At 41.3% G+C, this 13,744-nt stretch overlaps 3 protein-coding genes and 1 pseudogene across 7 annotated transcripts in view; 1 reads left to right on the top strand and 3 right to left on the bottom strand.

Annotated features, from left to right (window-relative positions):
* The window catches only part of LOC149994476 (E3 ubiquitin-protein ligase TRIM37-like), a 38,849-nt gene extending 26,551 nt beyond the window's left edge, over positions 1-12,298 (top strand). Inside the window, exons 5-8 of one of the 3 annotated variants that reach the window (XM_090261329.1) lie at positions 6,603-6,766; positions 10,142-10,246; positions 11,958-12,129; positions 12,235-12,298. The gene's annotated coding sequence lies outside the window, so the exon portion shown is untranslated. The other 2 variants (XM_090261328.1, XM_090261330.1) reach the window with 2 other exon arrangements.
* Positions 1-13,744, bottom strand: part of WTIP (WT1 interacting protein) — a 251,559-nt gene that overhangs the window by 55,848 nt on the left and 181,967 nt on the right. The window lies entirely within an intron of this gene.
* LOC149994475 (leucine-rich repeat-containing protein 37A3-like) overlaps positions 1-13,744 on the bottom strand; it is a 39,981-nt gene that overhangs the window by 18,099 nt on the left and 8,138 nt on the right. The window contains exons 5-6 of the mRNA XM_090259067.1: positions 9,294-9,365; positions 8,591-8,671 (exon numbers count right to left, since the gene is read on the bottom strand). Coding sequence (XP_090115193.1) covers positions 8,591-8,671; positions 9,294-9,365 — 153 coding nt within the window. The remainder of the gene's footprint in view (positions 1-8,590; positions 8,672-9,293; positions 9,366-13,744) is intronic.
* Positions 10,763-12,111, bottom strand: LOC149994477 (heterogeneous nuclear ribonucleoproteins A2/B1 pseudogene; annotated as a pseudogene).

Genomic DNA, 13,744 nt, shown 5'->3' with positions numbered 1-13,744 from the left:
AAAAGCTTAAAAGTCAAAGCTGAGAAATGAGATGTCCATAGAGACTCCAGAGGGCTTCAAAATATGCTCAGGAAATTGGAAGACCATGGGACACATTCCTGAGAATCTAGGAAAGAACTATTAGAGCTAATAAATGAGTTCTGCAAAGTTGCAGGATACAAGACCAATATGCAAAAATTAGCTGTATTTCTCAACACTAGGAATGAGTAATCCAAAAACGAAATTAAGAAAACAACTCAATCTATAACAACATCAAAAAGAATGGAATACTTAGCAAAAGAATTTACCCAAAGAAGTGCATGACTCATATACTAAGAACTACAAAACACTGTGTAGAGAAACTTTTAAAAGACGTAAATAAATGGAAAGACATGCTGTGTTCATGAATCGGAAGATGACACTGTTAAAATGACCCTCCTCCCCAAATCAATTTATGGTTTCAATGCAGTCCCTATTAAAATTTCAAGTGACTTCTTTCTAGAAATTGACAAGCGATTTCTAAAATCATATAACAATTCAAGGGACCGAGAATAGCTAAAAAGCTCTCGATAAAGAGGAACAGTGTGGAAGGACACACACATCCTGGTTTCAGAACCTAAATCAAAGCCACAGCAATCACAGTGTGGTACTGGCATAAGGCTAGACATAGCAATCAATGGAACAAAACTGACAGTCCAGAAATGAACCCTTACATGTACTGTTTATTGACTTCCCACAAGGGTGCCAAAGGTATTCAATGTGGAAAGAACCATCTTTTCAAATGGTGCTGGGACAACTGTATATCCCCATGCAAAATAATGAAGTTGGACTCGGCCTGCACTTCACACCATAAGTACAAATGAACTCAAAACAAATCAAAGACCTTAATGTAAGAGCTAAAGCTGTAACATCCTTAGGAGAAAACGAGGGGTAAATCTCTATTACCTTGATTAGACCAACAGTTTCTTAAATATGATACTAAAAGCACAACGAAAGGGAAAATAGATAAATTAGACTTTATAAAAATGAAAAAAAAAATTGTGCCTCAAAGGACACTATCAAGAAAATGAAAAGACAACTCATAGAATGGGAGAAAATATTTGCAACTCATATATTTGGTAAAGGCTCACATTCAGAATATCCAGAATATGTAAAGATCTCTTACAACTCATCAAAAAGATAATAACCACATTTTAAAATGGACAAAAGATTTGAAGAGACATTTCTCCAAAAAAGATATACAGATTGCCAATAAGCTCATGAAAAGATGCTTAATGTCTGAAGTCAGTAGGCAAATACAAATCAAAGCTGCCGTGAGATACTACCTTACATTCACTCAGATGGCTATAGCCAAACAGACAGTAGCAAACGCTGGCAAGGATATGGAGAAGTTGAAATCCTCACACATTGTTGGTGGGAATGCAAAATGGTGAAGACACTGTGTACAACAGTTTGGCACTTCCTCAATAAAGGTAAACATAGAGGTGCTATATGACCCAGAAATTCACTCCCAGGTATGCACCCAAGAGAATTAAAAACATGTCCACAGAAACACTAATGGCCAAAAGGAATAGGAAATTCCTTGCAAAGCTCATAAGTGGATCTACCACTTATTAACAGTGTATAAACCTAGGTAAGTTGTCCAACATCTATCTCTGAATTCCAATGGGGATAATAATATCTGCATCACAAGAGTTGTTGGGAAAATGAGATACAGCCTTAGGTAACACGTGATGAGCATTTACCATGTGCAAAGCACTTTTCTAAGAGCTTTAATCACAGTATCTTACTTGTATCATAACTAAAAGTACTAAGTATACTGCCTGAAACATAAGCACCTAATAATTGTAAGTACTAAAGAAATGGGGCACAGGAAGAATTACTATGCTTTCGAGAGAAAGAAAATATCTTGTTATAAATGGGAACAATAAGATGCAGTTGGAAAAAGAGAAGTATCATTGTAACCTGCTGGGTTTGACAAACTCAAAACTTTTGTACTATTACAAATAAAACAACCACCCTAGATCATCCTAAAGGACAGATTCCCCACTGCTATTTTCAGTTTCGTGTTTATGCCTTTCTGAACCTAAGAATAAGCTGCCAAGATTCCAGTCTCTACCAAAAAGAGCATCCTTTAGTTGCTCACAGCTATCTAAAGGAAACCAGTTAAGGTTAGTTGACTAGGGGGGGCATTAGGGTGTCTCTGTGATCACTGCTCAGTTTGCCTTCTTAGTGTGGCCTGACCTACCTCACTGATATTCTCAAGAGTGGGGTCAATAATTCAACAGGGCTAAGGCTTGGATTTTCCTCTTATACCCTCTTAGTGCCTATGATCTTGGCACAATATGGATGTACCACAGACAAGCCAGAATGTGAGTGGGCTCTACCTGGATGAGGTACAGCTTTTCTACATTGTAGAGTCCTTTGTTTTCTAAAATCATGGAGCTTGTGTCGTTAGAATCAATGAAGTGAGCTAAAAGCATTTTTAAAAAGATTTTACTTTTAGAGAGAGGGGAAGGGAGGGAGAAAGAGGGGGAGAGAAACATCAATGTGTGGTTGCCTCTCGTGCACCCCCTACTTGGGACCTGGCCTGCAACCCAAGTTTGTGCCCTGACAGGTATCTGAAACAGCGACCCTTTGGTTCACAAGCCGGCGCTCACTGCACTGAGCCACGCCAGCCAGGGCTAAAAGAATTTTTTAAAACAAGCCATCAACCCTGGCGGGTGTGGCTCAGTGCATTGAGTATTTATTTATCAATAACATAAAGACTTCACTCAAGGACTTCTGGACATGGAATCCTAGACAGACACGCTGCATATCCCTGCACAACTAAGAAGGAATACAACTATGTACCTCAAAACTAGAGACAACCAGAAGTTCCAGAAAATCAAGCTGCATGGAAGTCCAACAAAGAAAGATATAAAGAAGAAATACTCATCCAGACAGGTAGGAGGGGCAGAGAGGATGCAGTGTGCTGGTGGCAGCGCCAACGGCAGGCCGGCAGAAAGCGCAGTCATACGTTTTACAAAGCAGGGAGGGACATCCTGGGGAGTGTTCCCAGCTCCTGTCCAGACCCCGCAACTCAGGGTCCCAGCACCAGGAAAAATCAAGCCTCATTGCTTCTGACTGTGCAAACCAGTGGTGGCTGGGGTATAGGAAGAAAGTGCCGGAGTGTCAGCAGAGCCTGCTTGTTTAAAGGGCCGCCATGGTCCTAGAATGTCCACAGACCCACCCACTCTGGGAACGACGGCCAGGGCAACAGCCAGAGAGGTGCCAGTCCCATACAAAAATGGGAGAAGTGCCTGGAAAAGGGGCAAGTGCTGAGCGAGCAGCCTTGTTCCCTCTCAGACCTCTCCCCCACATACAGTGCCACAACGTGGTAAAACAGATCGCGCTGTACTGAGGAATTTCTAAGGCTCCGCCCCTTACAATGTAACAAGTAACAGCACTATCTAAGACACAGAGGCAAAGAAACACAGGAGCCTGTCAGAATGAGGAGACAGAGAAGTATGGCCCAAAGGAGGAACGGATCAAGGTTCCAGGGGGAGTACTAAGTGACAAGGAGATAGCCAACCTAACAGACGCAGAGTTCAAAACACTGGTGACAAAAATGCTCACAGGCTTGACAGATATGCTTGATTACAGCAAACGCATAAGGGAAGAAGGGAAGGCTATGCTAAGTGAAACAAAGGAAAATCCACACAAAACCAATGGTGAAGGGAAGGAAACCGGGGTTCAAATCAATGATTTGAAACACAAGGAAGAAAAAAACAGTCAACGAGTACAGGATAAGGAAACAAGAATTGAAAACAAGGAGGAGAGGCTTAGGAACCTCTGGGAAAAATTTAAACATGCCAACATCTGAATCATAGGGGTGCCAGAAGATGAGGAAGAGCAAGAAATTGAAAGCTTATGTGAAAAAATAATGAAGACTCCCCAAATTTGGCAAAGGAAATAGAAATACAAGTCCAGGAAGCACAAACAGTCCCAAACAAGCTAGACCCAAAGAGGACCACACCAAGACACGTCATAATTAAAATGCCAAAGGTGAAAGACAGAGACTCTGAAAACACCAAGAGAAAAACAGAGAATTACTTACAAAGGGGTGCCTATAGGACTATGCGCTGATTTCTCAAAAGAAACGTTGCAGACAAGAAGGGACTGGCAAGAAGTATTCAAGGTGATGAAAAGCAAGGACCTATAACCAAGATTGCTCTATCCAGCAAAGCTACCATTTAGAATGGAAGGGCAGATAAAGTGCTTTCCAGACAAGGTAAAGCTAAAGGAGTTAATTATCACCAAGCCATTATTATGGGACTTATTTAAGAAAAAGAAGATAAAAACTATGAACATTAAAATGACAACAAACTCACAACTATCAAGAACTGAATATAAAAAATAAAAACAAAATCCAACTAAGCAAACCAGAATACGAACAGAATCATACGTATAGGGATCATTTGGAGGGTTATCAGCTGGGAGGGGGAAGAGGTAGAAATGGAGAAATGGTGCAGGGATTAAGAAGCATAATTGGACACACAGGAGACTTCCGGCCAAGATGGAGGCCTAGACTGACACGCTCTGTCTCTCTCCACAACTAAGAAGGAATACGACTACTGCAAAACCAGAAAAAACCAGAAGTTCCAGAAAATAAATGGAAGTCCAACATATGAAGTTATAAAGAAGCGGTGCTCGTCCGGAGTGGTAGGAGGGACGAAGCCAGGGCAGAGAGATCAAGCTGTGCTGGTGGTGGCAGCAGTGGCGACAGCGGCGGGACGGCGGTAAGCTCAGACATCTGTATTTAAGGGGAGGCAAGAAGCACCTGGGGAGAACCCCCAGCTGCAGACCAGACTCGTCAGCTTGTGATTCTAACGCCAGGGAAGGCAGAACCCCATTGCCTTGGACTGAGAGGGCCGGAAAGGGTGGGGATTGAGGAGGAGGCTCCCGGTCTCTCAGCAGAGACTGAATGGCAGGAATCCATCTTGGACCCCCATCTCCACAGAAAATGCCACAGCGTGGTGAGAAGGGTCGCCCAGTTGTGAGGAGTGCATGGGGCTCCACCCCCTATAGTGTAGGAGGTGTGACAGCCATACGCACGAAGCAAAGGTAAAAACAAAACTGTCAAGATGGCACAGATCATGATAGAAACCCCGGCGATGCAGCTGACCAGACAACAAACATCTAATCTAACGGCTCAGCAGTTAGGAAATCTTTCTGAGGCACAGTTCAGAGCTTTAGTTATAAAAATGCTTACAGACCTAACAGCAGATCTTAAACAAGATGGGGAAGGAATGAAGGCTAGTCCTGCTGAAATGAACAAAAACACATACGAAACTAGTGGTGAGGGAAAGAAAAGCAGGGATCAAATCAACAAATCGGAACATAGGGAAGGAACAAACAGTCGACCAGTGCAGAAAGAGGAAACGGGAAGTGAGGAAACTGAGGAGAGGCTCAGAAACCTATGGAACAGCTATAAGCAGGCCAACATCCAAATCATAGGGTTGCCAGAAAAAGAAGAAGAACTAGAAATTGAAAAATTATGTGAAAAAATAATGAAGCAGTGCCTCCCTAACTTGGGGAAGGAAATGGACTTACAAATCTAGGAAGCACAGAGAGTTCCAAAAAAAAATGGACCCAGGGAGAACCACACCAAGACACATGATAATCAAAATGTCAAAAATTAAGGATAAAGAGAGAATCTTAAAAGCAGCAAGAGAGAAGAAGAGAATTACATACAAAGGGGTCCCAATAAGACTATCAGCTAATTTCTCAAAAGAAACTCTGCAGGCAAGGGACTGCCAAGAAATATTCAAAGTAATGAAAAGCAAAAACCCACAACCACAATTACTCGGTCCAGCGAAGCTGTCATTCAGAATAGAAGGGCAGAGAAAGTGCTTCCAGGATAAAGTAAAACTGAAGGAGTTCATCAGATCCAAACCACTGTTACATGAAATGTTAAAGGGATTTATTTAGGAGAAAGAGGATCAAAACTATGAACATTAAAATGAAAACTATCACAACAACCAACAACAGAAGCTAGGGAACCGAAACAAAGACAAACTAAGAAGGCAATGAGAATGGGAAAAGAATTATACGTATGCGGAACATTTTGGGGAAAGGTTAGCAGGGAGGGGGAAGGGGGGAAAGGGAGGGAGATGGTACAGGAATTAAGAAGCATAGTAGGAGGGAGTGGAGTAGACTGGAAGATGTCAAGAAGAACTATATGCACAACCAATGGGCATGGACTAAGAGGGGGGACAACTGGAGGGAGGAGGGTCATTGGGTGGGGGGGAACAAAGAGAAAAGAAATTGGGACAACTATAACAGCATAATCAATAAAGCATATTTAAAATAATAAAAATAAAGAAGCATAATTGGTAGGTACAAAATAGGAGGAAGTTAAGAATAATATAGGAAAGGGTGAAACCAAAGATCTTATATGCACGATCCATGGACATGAACTACGGGGGGTAACATTGCTGCGGCAAGCGAGGTACTGGGCAGAGGGGAGCAAAGGGGAAAAAATTGGGACTACTGTAACAACATAATCAATAAAATATACTTAAAAAAAAAAAAAGACTTCATTCAAGAAACTTACTGAATTATAATTACCTGAATCCCAGGGGTGAATCAAGACTTTGTGGAGCTTGAGCATCATCTGTTCTGGGAAATCCTAATACCGACATGCCAAACTAGAAATATGAAAATTGCTAGTGCCTCTCCTAATACCTTGAAGGGGGCCCATGCAAGTGAAGAGCCTTGAAGCCTAAGTTCCATTCAATTCATGGTAAGTCTACCTCAAACTTGTCACAAACTTGTTTAATGCAGAGAAAAGTATTGTTTCAACATATAAAAACACCAGTAATACATTGTATAGATGATCAAATGACTCAACTTGAGCGGTGGCATCTTCCCTGGGCAAGTAGCCTTTGGAAAAAGATGCGATTTAGTTTGTATCTCATTACGGCAGATGTTTCCTAAAGCAAATTAGCCTTGTCCCTAACAAAGCTTTGGCCCCAAACAAAGGAGCCCAGCCCCCAGCACACACGAATGGCATTGTGACAAGCTTTTGAAAATAACTGTGCATTAGTTCTAGCAGTACAGCTCTGGACAAACCACAGGAGTATCTTTATTTCTAACACCTTTTCCTGTCATTTAAGATGAACCCAGAAACTCAAGAACAACAAGTTGGTGCCTCCTGGATGACAAATCTGTCCTGGCCCACCCCTCGTTTCCCACTTAGTCTCCCTCCTCTCCTGTTACCCTGCTGCAGAGATGCTGCGTGGGTCTCCCATGTCCTTCCCAACAACAGCCATCTTCCTCCTTCCAGTATCAAAGTTTCTTGGGGGTAAAGTCCCTGCCCAGTTCTCCCTTGTACCCCAGCACTTAGGACAGTGCTGATACACAGTGGGCATGGCGCCCAGGAAACCTTTTTTCTTCCTGTGCTGCCTTCCTAGCTATAGTGAAACTCAGCTTCTTATAGGAATCTCTCCGTGTTACACAATGCTGGGCAAAGCTGCTGAGTTTAGGGCATTGCACTGACACCACCGAGACCTCTGGGTGGGAGGGCCCCAGAAGCCTGCTGCTCTCTGATGCGCGGGCCAAAGGGAAACTGACCCTCAGCCTTCTTTCCCCAAGTTAGGGATCAGCAAACTAAATGGGAAAGGAAGGCTGTCACAGATGGGACACCTGCAGGAACTGTCAGTCCAGCTCCAGACACACCCTGAACACCCGCATCTAAGCTGAAATGAATTGTGGGAACTTGGGTTTCCGAACCATAAGACAGTAAGACAGCCTTTTCAAAGGCAGGTGTAGACAACAGTCTTCACCAGGAGTCCAAAATCCTTTTCAGGCCACTGAACATACGCATTGTGGTTTGCTCATGTCCCAGAGAAATCACAGAATTTTTGAGCTGTGAGAGAATAAAACCCACACTTCTCACTGAGGAGAGGTCAGGAAAGAAATTGGAATTAGGCTACAGTGATGTATTTTCTTGATGACTATTTTTTCACAGCACACCTTCACATAAACAGCATATTTCCCCATACCTCACAGGTTCCCGTTGCCACAGACAATTCACTTCAGACTGACATATTTTCTCAAAAAGATAACATTCTGTGCGATTGAGGAGAGATGTGCCCTGTAGCAGGTTTTTAGGAAGACTTCCTGCTTTACCGTTTAAGAGACCCATGGTTCAGGAGAACTCTGAGCTAAGCTGAACCCTTTCAGTCCTATGTTCCATACATTTACGCAGTTAGACACTTTGCACGTGAGCAGGAATCGAAGTTAAACTCACAAGTGGAATGTCAAGGACCATTCACAAGTCAGAGCAGCAGCACCTCTGGGATAGCCATGACGCTACATTGAACGATATTTGCTTGCTGCCTTTTATCGCCCCCGCCGTAGGTCTGTGCTGGGGAAAGCGGGGCCTGCGTGTGAGTCAGACAAGTCCTTGGCCTCTTTGTACCTTTGTTTCCTCATTTGAGAAAAATGAATGGCTCCTAAGCCATACTCTTCAGAGTTCAAACTGGGCTTACACCCAGCCCACCAATCACTGGATGATGTGTTCACACATAGCTTTTTACATGTATTTATCTTCTATTTCACTTACACCGTGTGTAAAAATTGCATTCCATGCCAGGCTTCAAATGTTCCAGGGCTCAGTGACTCAATGGAATTGCCGCCAAGATTTCTTCAAAAGGAGACACAAGCAAAAGACAAAAAAGAAAAAAAAAATTCAGATCATTTATCCTTTGGCAGTGATTCTTATTTATATATGAAAAAGCAACCTCAATACTCCCTCTATACATTAAATAAATCTCACTGTGGGAGATATCTCATATGAGCTAGGCTTTTATGTGTACACATGCAAAACAGTAAGTGCTTGAAAAATACTTGCATTAAGTGGTCTTTATTTCTCTAGCACAGGGTTACACAACTTAAAAACTATTGACATTTTGAGCTAGATAATTCTTTGTCATGGGGGCTGTCCTGTGCACTGTAGGATGGTGAACAACTCCGGCCTCTGCCCACTACATGCCAGTAGCATATCTACAGTCCTGACAACTAAGAATGCCTTTGGGTATTGCCAAGTGCCGCCTGGTGCGAAACCACCCTGGCTGAGAATCACTGCTGTGGAATGCTTCATTCCGATCTGTGAGGTAATTCTCACACTAGTCTGGGCTAGAGACAAAAAGGACTGGCTACATAACTTTAGCAGCTTTCTACTCATACAATTTTAATCTTCAAAAGTAATAACAAAGATTTACAATTAAGTTTTATAAAAATTCTAGACACATGAAGTTATAACTTACATATATTCAATGAAAGGGAGTGCTTCAAATGTGTTCTTTTGAATAAAATTTATGTTATTTCCAGATAAATCTCTAGAAAAAAGTAAAAGAGAAATATTGGCTGAATTAGCTATTAGATACAAAAATAGTAGAAATAATTGGTAGGGGTTGGAATGATAATATTGAATACATAGCTTTAGTCTAAGCTCTAAACCTTAGGAATTGGGATTTGAATCTTCCAGAGCCCGTAAACTTGCCCTCACTTCCCTGAACAATCTCACCCTCATGATCTTTATAAATAAAATATATAACTATAGATCTTGATAAATTCTGAAGATAATCTTTCCTGAGAGCAGAGTTGATGAGATGATATTTTGTGGCCTCATCAAATTTAAATTATGAGCTGAAAGCTTTTATCTTTATATATTATAAATTTCTGATATGAAAAAGAAATAGCCTCACACTTACACACTTTCCTGGTTTAGTTCTGTTTTTCTAGGCCAATTCAATACAGAAGAAATAAAAGATCCCTTTTCACATAACTTAAAAGGAAGCTGCCACTTTTTAAAATTCAGAACTTTGAACTAATTCAGAATAATACTTCCTACTGTTTTGGCAGAAATTCATTTTTTATTTTACATTGCTTTAATAACCCATGAATTTAATTGCCTCGGTTGTACAGTGGTGGGAAAACAAAAAACCAAAGTGGTACTGGATTTTTATTTGAAAACACCCATTCTTGTCTATAGTTACTCTTATTTCCATTGATCCCAGCTGAGTCCCTCAGTGTTCACCTAGATGAGTATAACTGTCTTCTGACTGGTGTTTCCATCTCTGGTCTCTCCCTTTCTAATCCATCCTGCACACAGTCACCAGATCAACACTCTGGAAGTGGTTCTCCAATACCAGCCAGCATCACTTGAGAACTTACTGAAGATGCAAATTCCCAGCCCTACTCTGGACCAACTGAATCGGTAACTGTGGGTGTGGAGCTTGAGTTTTAACGGGCTCTTCAAGTGACTCTGTTGTAGGCGAAAGTTTGCCCTCCAGCACAGGTGTGATAACATGGTAGCCTGGCACGTTATCCTTGGCTTGGCCTTCAAAGCCCTAGAAGATCTGGCTCTAATCTCCTATTCTTCTGAGGTGTACTCTACAGGTACTCAAGGTATTTTTTCTGTATTTTGCCTTTCCTCACGCTCCTTTTGCAAGCTTCTTCCATCCACAATGTCTGTATGATGATCCCTAAGGGCCCTTCAAGGTCGTCTTCAAACAGCATTGCTCTAGTAACATCTTTTTTATTCCCTTTAGAATTATCTTACTAAATCATAAATGTACAACAGCTTCTTAACTCTACACACGCACTTAAAATTTTTTTAAAGGAAAAAACGTTTTATGTCTTATTACACCATGATCCTGGCTAATAGCTTTTCAGAACTTTTGAGAAAAATCTTAGAAAAGGTTTCACATGTCACCTGAAACTTACAAATTTAACATGATCAAAGAAGGAATGCTTCTACACTCTTACAAAGACCACCAGAAATAAACAACAATTAAAAAGCTAAGAAACTGTCTCAAAGGCATTTTTTTACAATCCTTCCTCCACAGTAAGGTAACGTTATTAAATAATCCAATCCATTCACAAAATGGCTCTCTGCATCTGCTCTGGTGTCTTCTGCCATATCACTGCATACTTATGCATGACTGAGATAAGAGTTTCCTTAACGTTGTTATTTCGATACCCTGAAGCTGTTCTGTTACGTCTGGGTTCTCATCCTCTCCTATTTATACAGTGAAGCCCATGGCAAATAGGAAGAAGCTCAATATCGGCTTCTCCCTCCATAGCCCCCACTTCCTCCACTTCCTTTAGGACCATAGTTTCCTCCACCATATGGTCCACCCATGTTCCTGCTACCACCAAAATTTCCACTCTTCATTGGACCACAGTTAGAAGGTTGCTGGTTATAATTTCCAAAATCATTATAATTCCCACTTCCATTATTTCCTCCACGTCCTCCGCCATACCCATTATAGCCATCCCCCAATCCACGACCACTTCCACAGCCGTCAGATCCTCCTCTAAAGTTACTTTCCGGTCCTGGTCCAAAATTTCCACTGCCACCGCAGGAGTCTCCAAAACCGAAGCTGCCTCCTCTTCCACTTCTACAACTTTGAACCTCCTGCATTTCTTGTCTAGACAAAGCCTTTCTTACTTCTGCATTATGACCATTGATGGTATGGTATTTCTGCAACACAATCTTATCCACAGGATCATGGTCATCAAAAGTAATTACCTCAATGGTATCAATTTTTCCATATTCCTCAAAGTAATCTCTAAGATGATGCTCCTCAGTGTCTTCTTTAATACCACCAACAAACAACTTCTTCACAGTTACATGTGTCCCTGGCTTTCCAGATTCCTCTCTTGCAACAGCACGTTTTGGCTCAACCACTCTCCCATCAATTGAATGAGGTCTTACAGCCATGGTGGCATCAACCTCAGCCATGGATGAAAAAGTTACAAAACCAAATCCTCTTGATCTTTTGCTTGCAGGATCTCTCATTACCACACAGTCTGTAAGTTCCCCCCATTGCTCGTAGTAGTTCCTCAAACTTTCTTCTGTGGTTTCAAAGCTCAAGCCGCCAATAAAGAGTTTACAGAACAGTTCCTTTTCTCTCTTCATCGAGGACTCAGTCCCTTCAGCCCGATTTCCCGCAGCCGAGCGAGATGAGACAGCTCTCCGCGGTCGAACGCGAGCCGGACTCGTCCTGGCGCTGTAGTGAGAACCGCCGCCGCTGGAGAAACAACAACGCTGAAGGAGCCTCCACACGGCAAGCCGGCGCTGCTGCTACTCTCTAAGTAACATCCTTGCCGATCCAACTTGAAGTGTCTTTTCCCTCTGCTGTGTTCCAAAAGCAGTTTATACTTCTCATTGCCCATCTCCATTTCTTCTTTTTGATACAGTTATTTTTGCATCTTATTTCCTCTGAGCATAAACTCCTTGAAAGGATGGATGAGGCCTTGCTCACCTGCACTGTCTCCCATGTTTAAAAGTGGCACGTGAACATATGTAAACTCAAGTATTTATAAAATAAACAGATAGCTGGGGAGTAGAGGGAGAAAAATAACTGTTGTAAAGGAAATGTGGTCTTATTATTGTGTGACTCCCTCTGTGTGCCCTGCAGCGCTGTCTTCTGTTTAGTACCGGTGCATTGTGGTGCGAGCTTGCATGTTCATTTTCCCTGTGAGATCATGAGTTACCAGAGGGTAGAAGCCATGTCTTGCCCATATTTGTGCCTACAATACTAGCGACAGTGCTTGGCATATTCTTTTTTGGCTTGTTTGTTGATTGGCCTTTTTTAATGAATGGGAATACTTAGGCTAGCATGAAGTAATTAGCTTACAAAGTATTTCACAGCACAAGGGATGAATGACCTAATCTATTGAGCAGTTAGTTACCTCATTTGTTGCCCTGAGGTTTGAAAAATTTCATAATTCAAAGGGCTATTTCTAGGGTCTCATGAGGCTCTTTCTACCCACTTCCCTTAAGCCTTTTACATTTGCAAAAATAATCTATTTGCTAAAGAGCATCATTAATTAGCTTTAAAAAAATAATGACATACACATCTCTGAATGCCATGGACAAAGGATACGAATTGAGTTCTTATAGCAAAGAACATCTCCTTATCTCTAAGTAAATGGAATCACTAGGCAAGCATTTCTTCCTTGGCAAGAACGCTGGAGAGATCTTTATTTTGTAATTAGTGAAGGTAGGGGCATTTCTGATATGCTTATTTAGTGTAGACATTTCTAAGTATACCACTTAACCATCATTTTAAACATTGAAATCCTGAACACCAAGTCTGCTCTCTTGGTAACTTAACATGTTCATAACAATACTGTTTACATAATTCATCTGCTTAGTTAAACATTTGATATGTAAATGTTAATCTAATTTAGATTAAATTATTGAAAAATTCTGGGTTAATGGCATTCAAATTAATGTAAATGTTCTATAGTTTCTTGTCCTTTAGGAGACAATTTCAGGTTAACCTCAGTTTCTCTCATTTTACTAAATTAACCTTTTAAAACCTTTTCTGTAAAGGCAGACAGTAAATATTTTAGGCTTTGCAGGCCACAGTCAGTCTGTCTTGCATATTCTTGTTTGTTTCTTTCTTTTCTTTTTTTGTTTCCAGCTCTTTAAAAGTGTAAGAAGTATTTTTAACTGATGGGCTGTATGGAAACATACCATAGGCTCTATTTGATCCATGGGCCCTAAATTAAATGTAAATACAGGCAGATGATATATGAACACTTATATGACCAGGTTCATGTGGGTGTGTATCACTACTCAGACATTATTACCACTTTTCCTCTGTAACTGGAGACAATTTCCTACCTATGTCTTGTCTCTACGATTAAAAAATTGAAAATGCATTGAAGATAATAAATGCTCAAGATAGGCTGGAAGCCC

This window comes from Furipterus horrens, unplaced genomic scaffold (genome assembly GCF_987537825.1).
Source record: "Furipterus horrens unplaced genomic scaffold, mFurHor1.1.pri manual_scaffold_13, whole genome shotgun sequence".
NCBI classification, from domain to species: Eukaryota; Metazoa; Chordata; class Mammalia; order Chiroptera; family Furipteridae; genus Furipterus; species Furipterus horrens.
This window is presented reverse-complemented; position numbering and strand designations above follow the sequence as displayed.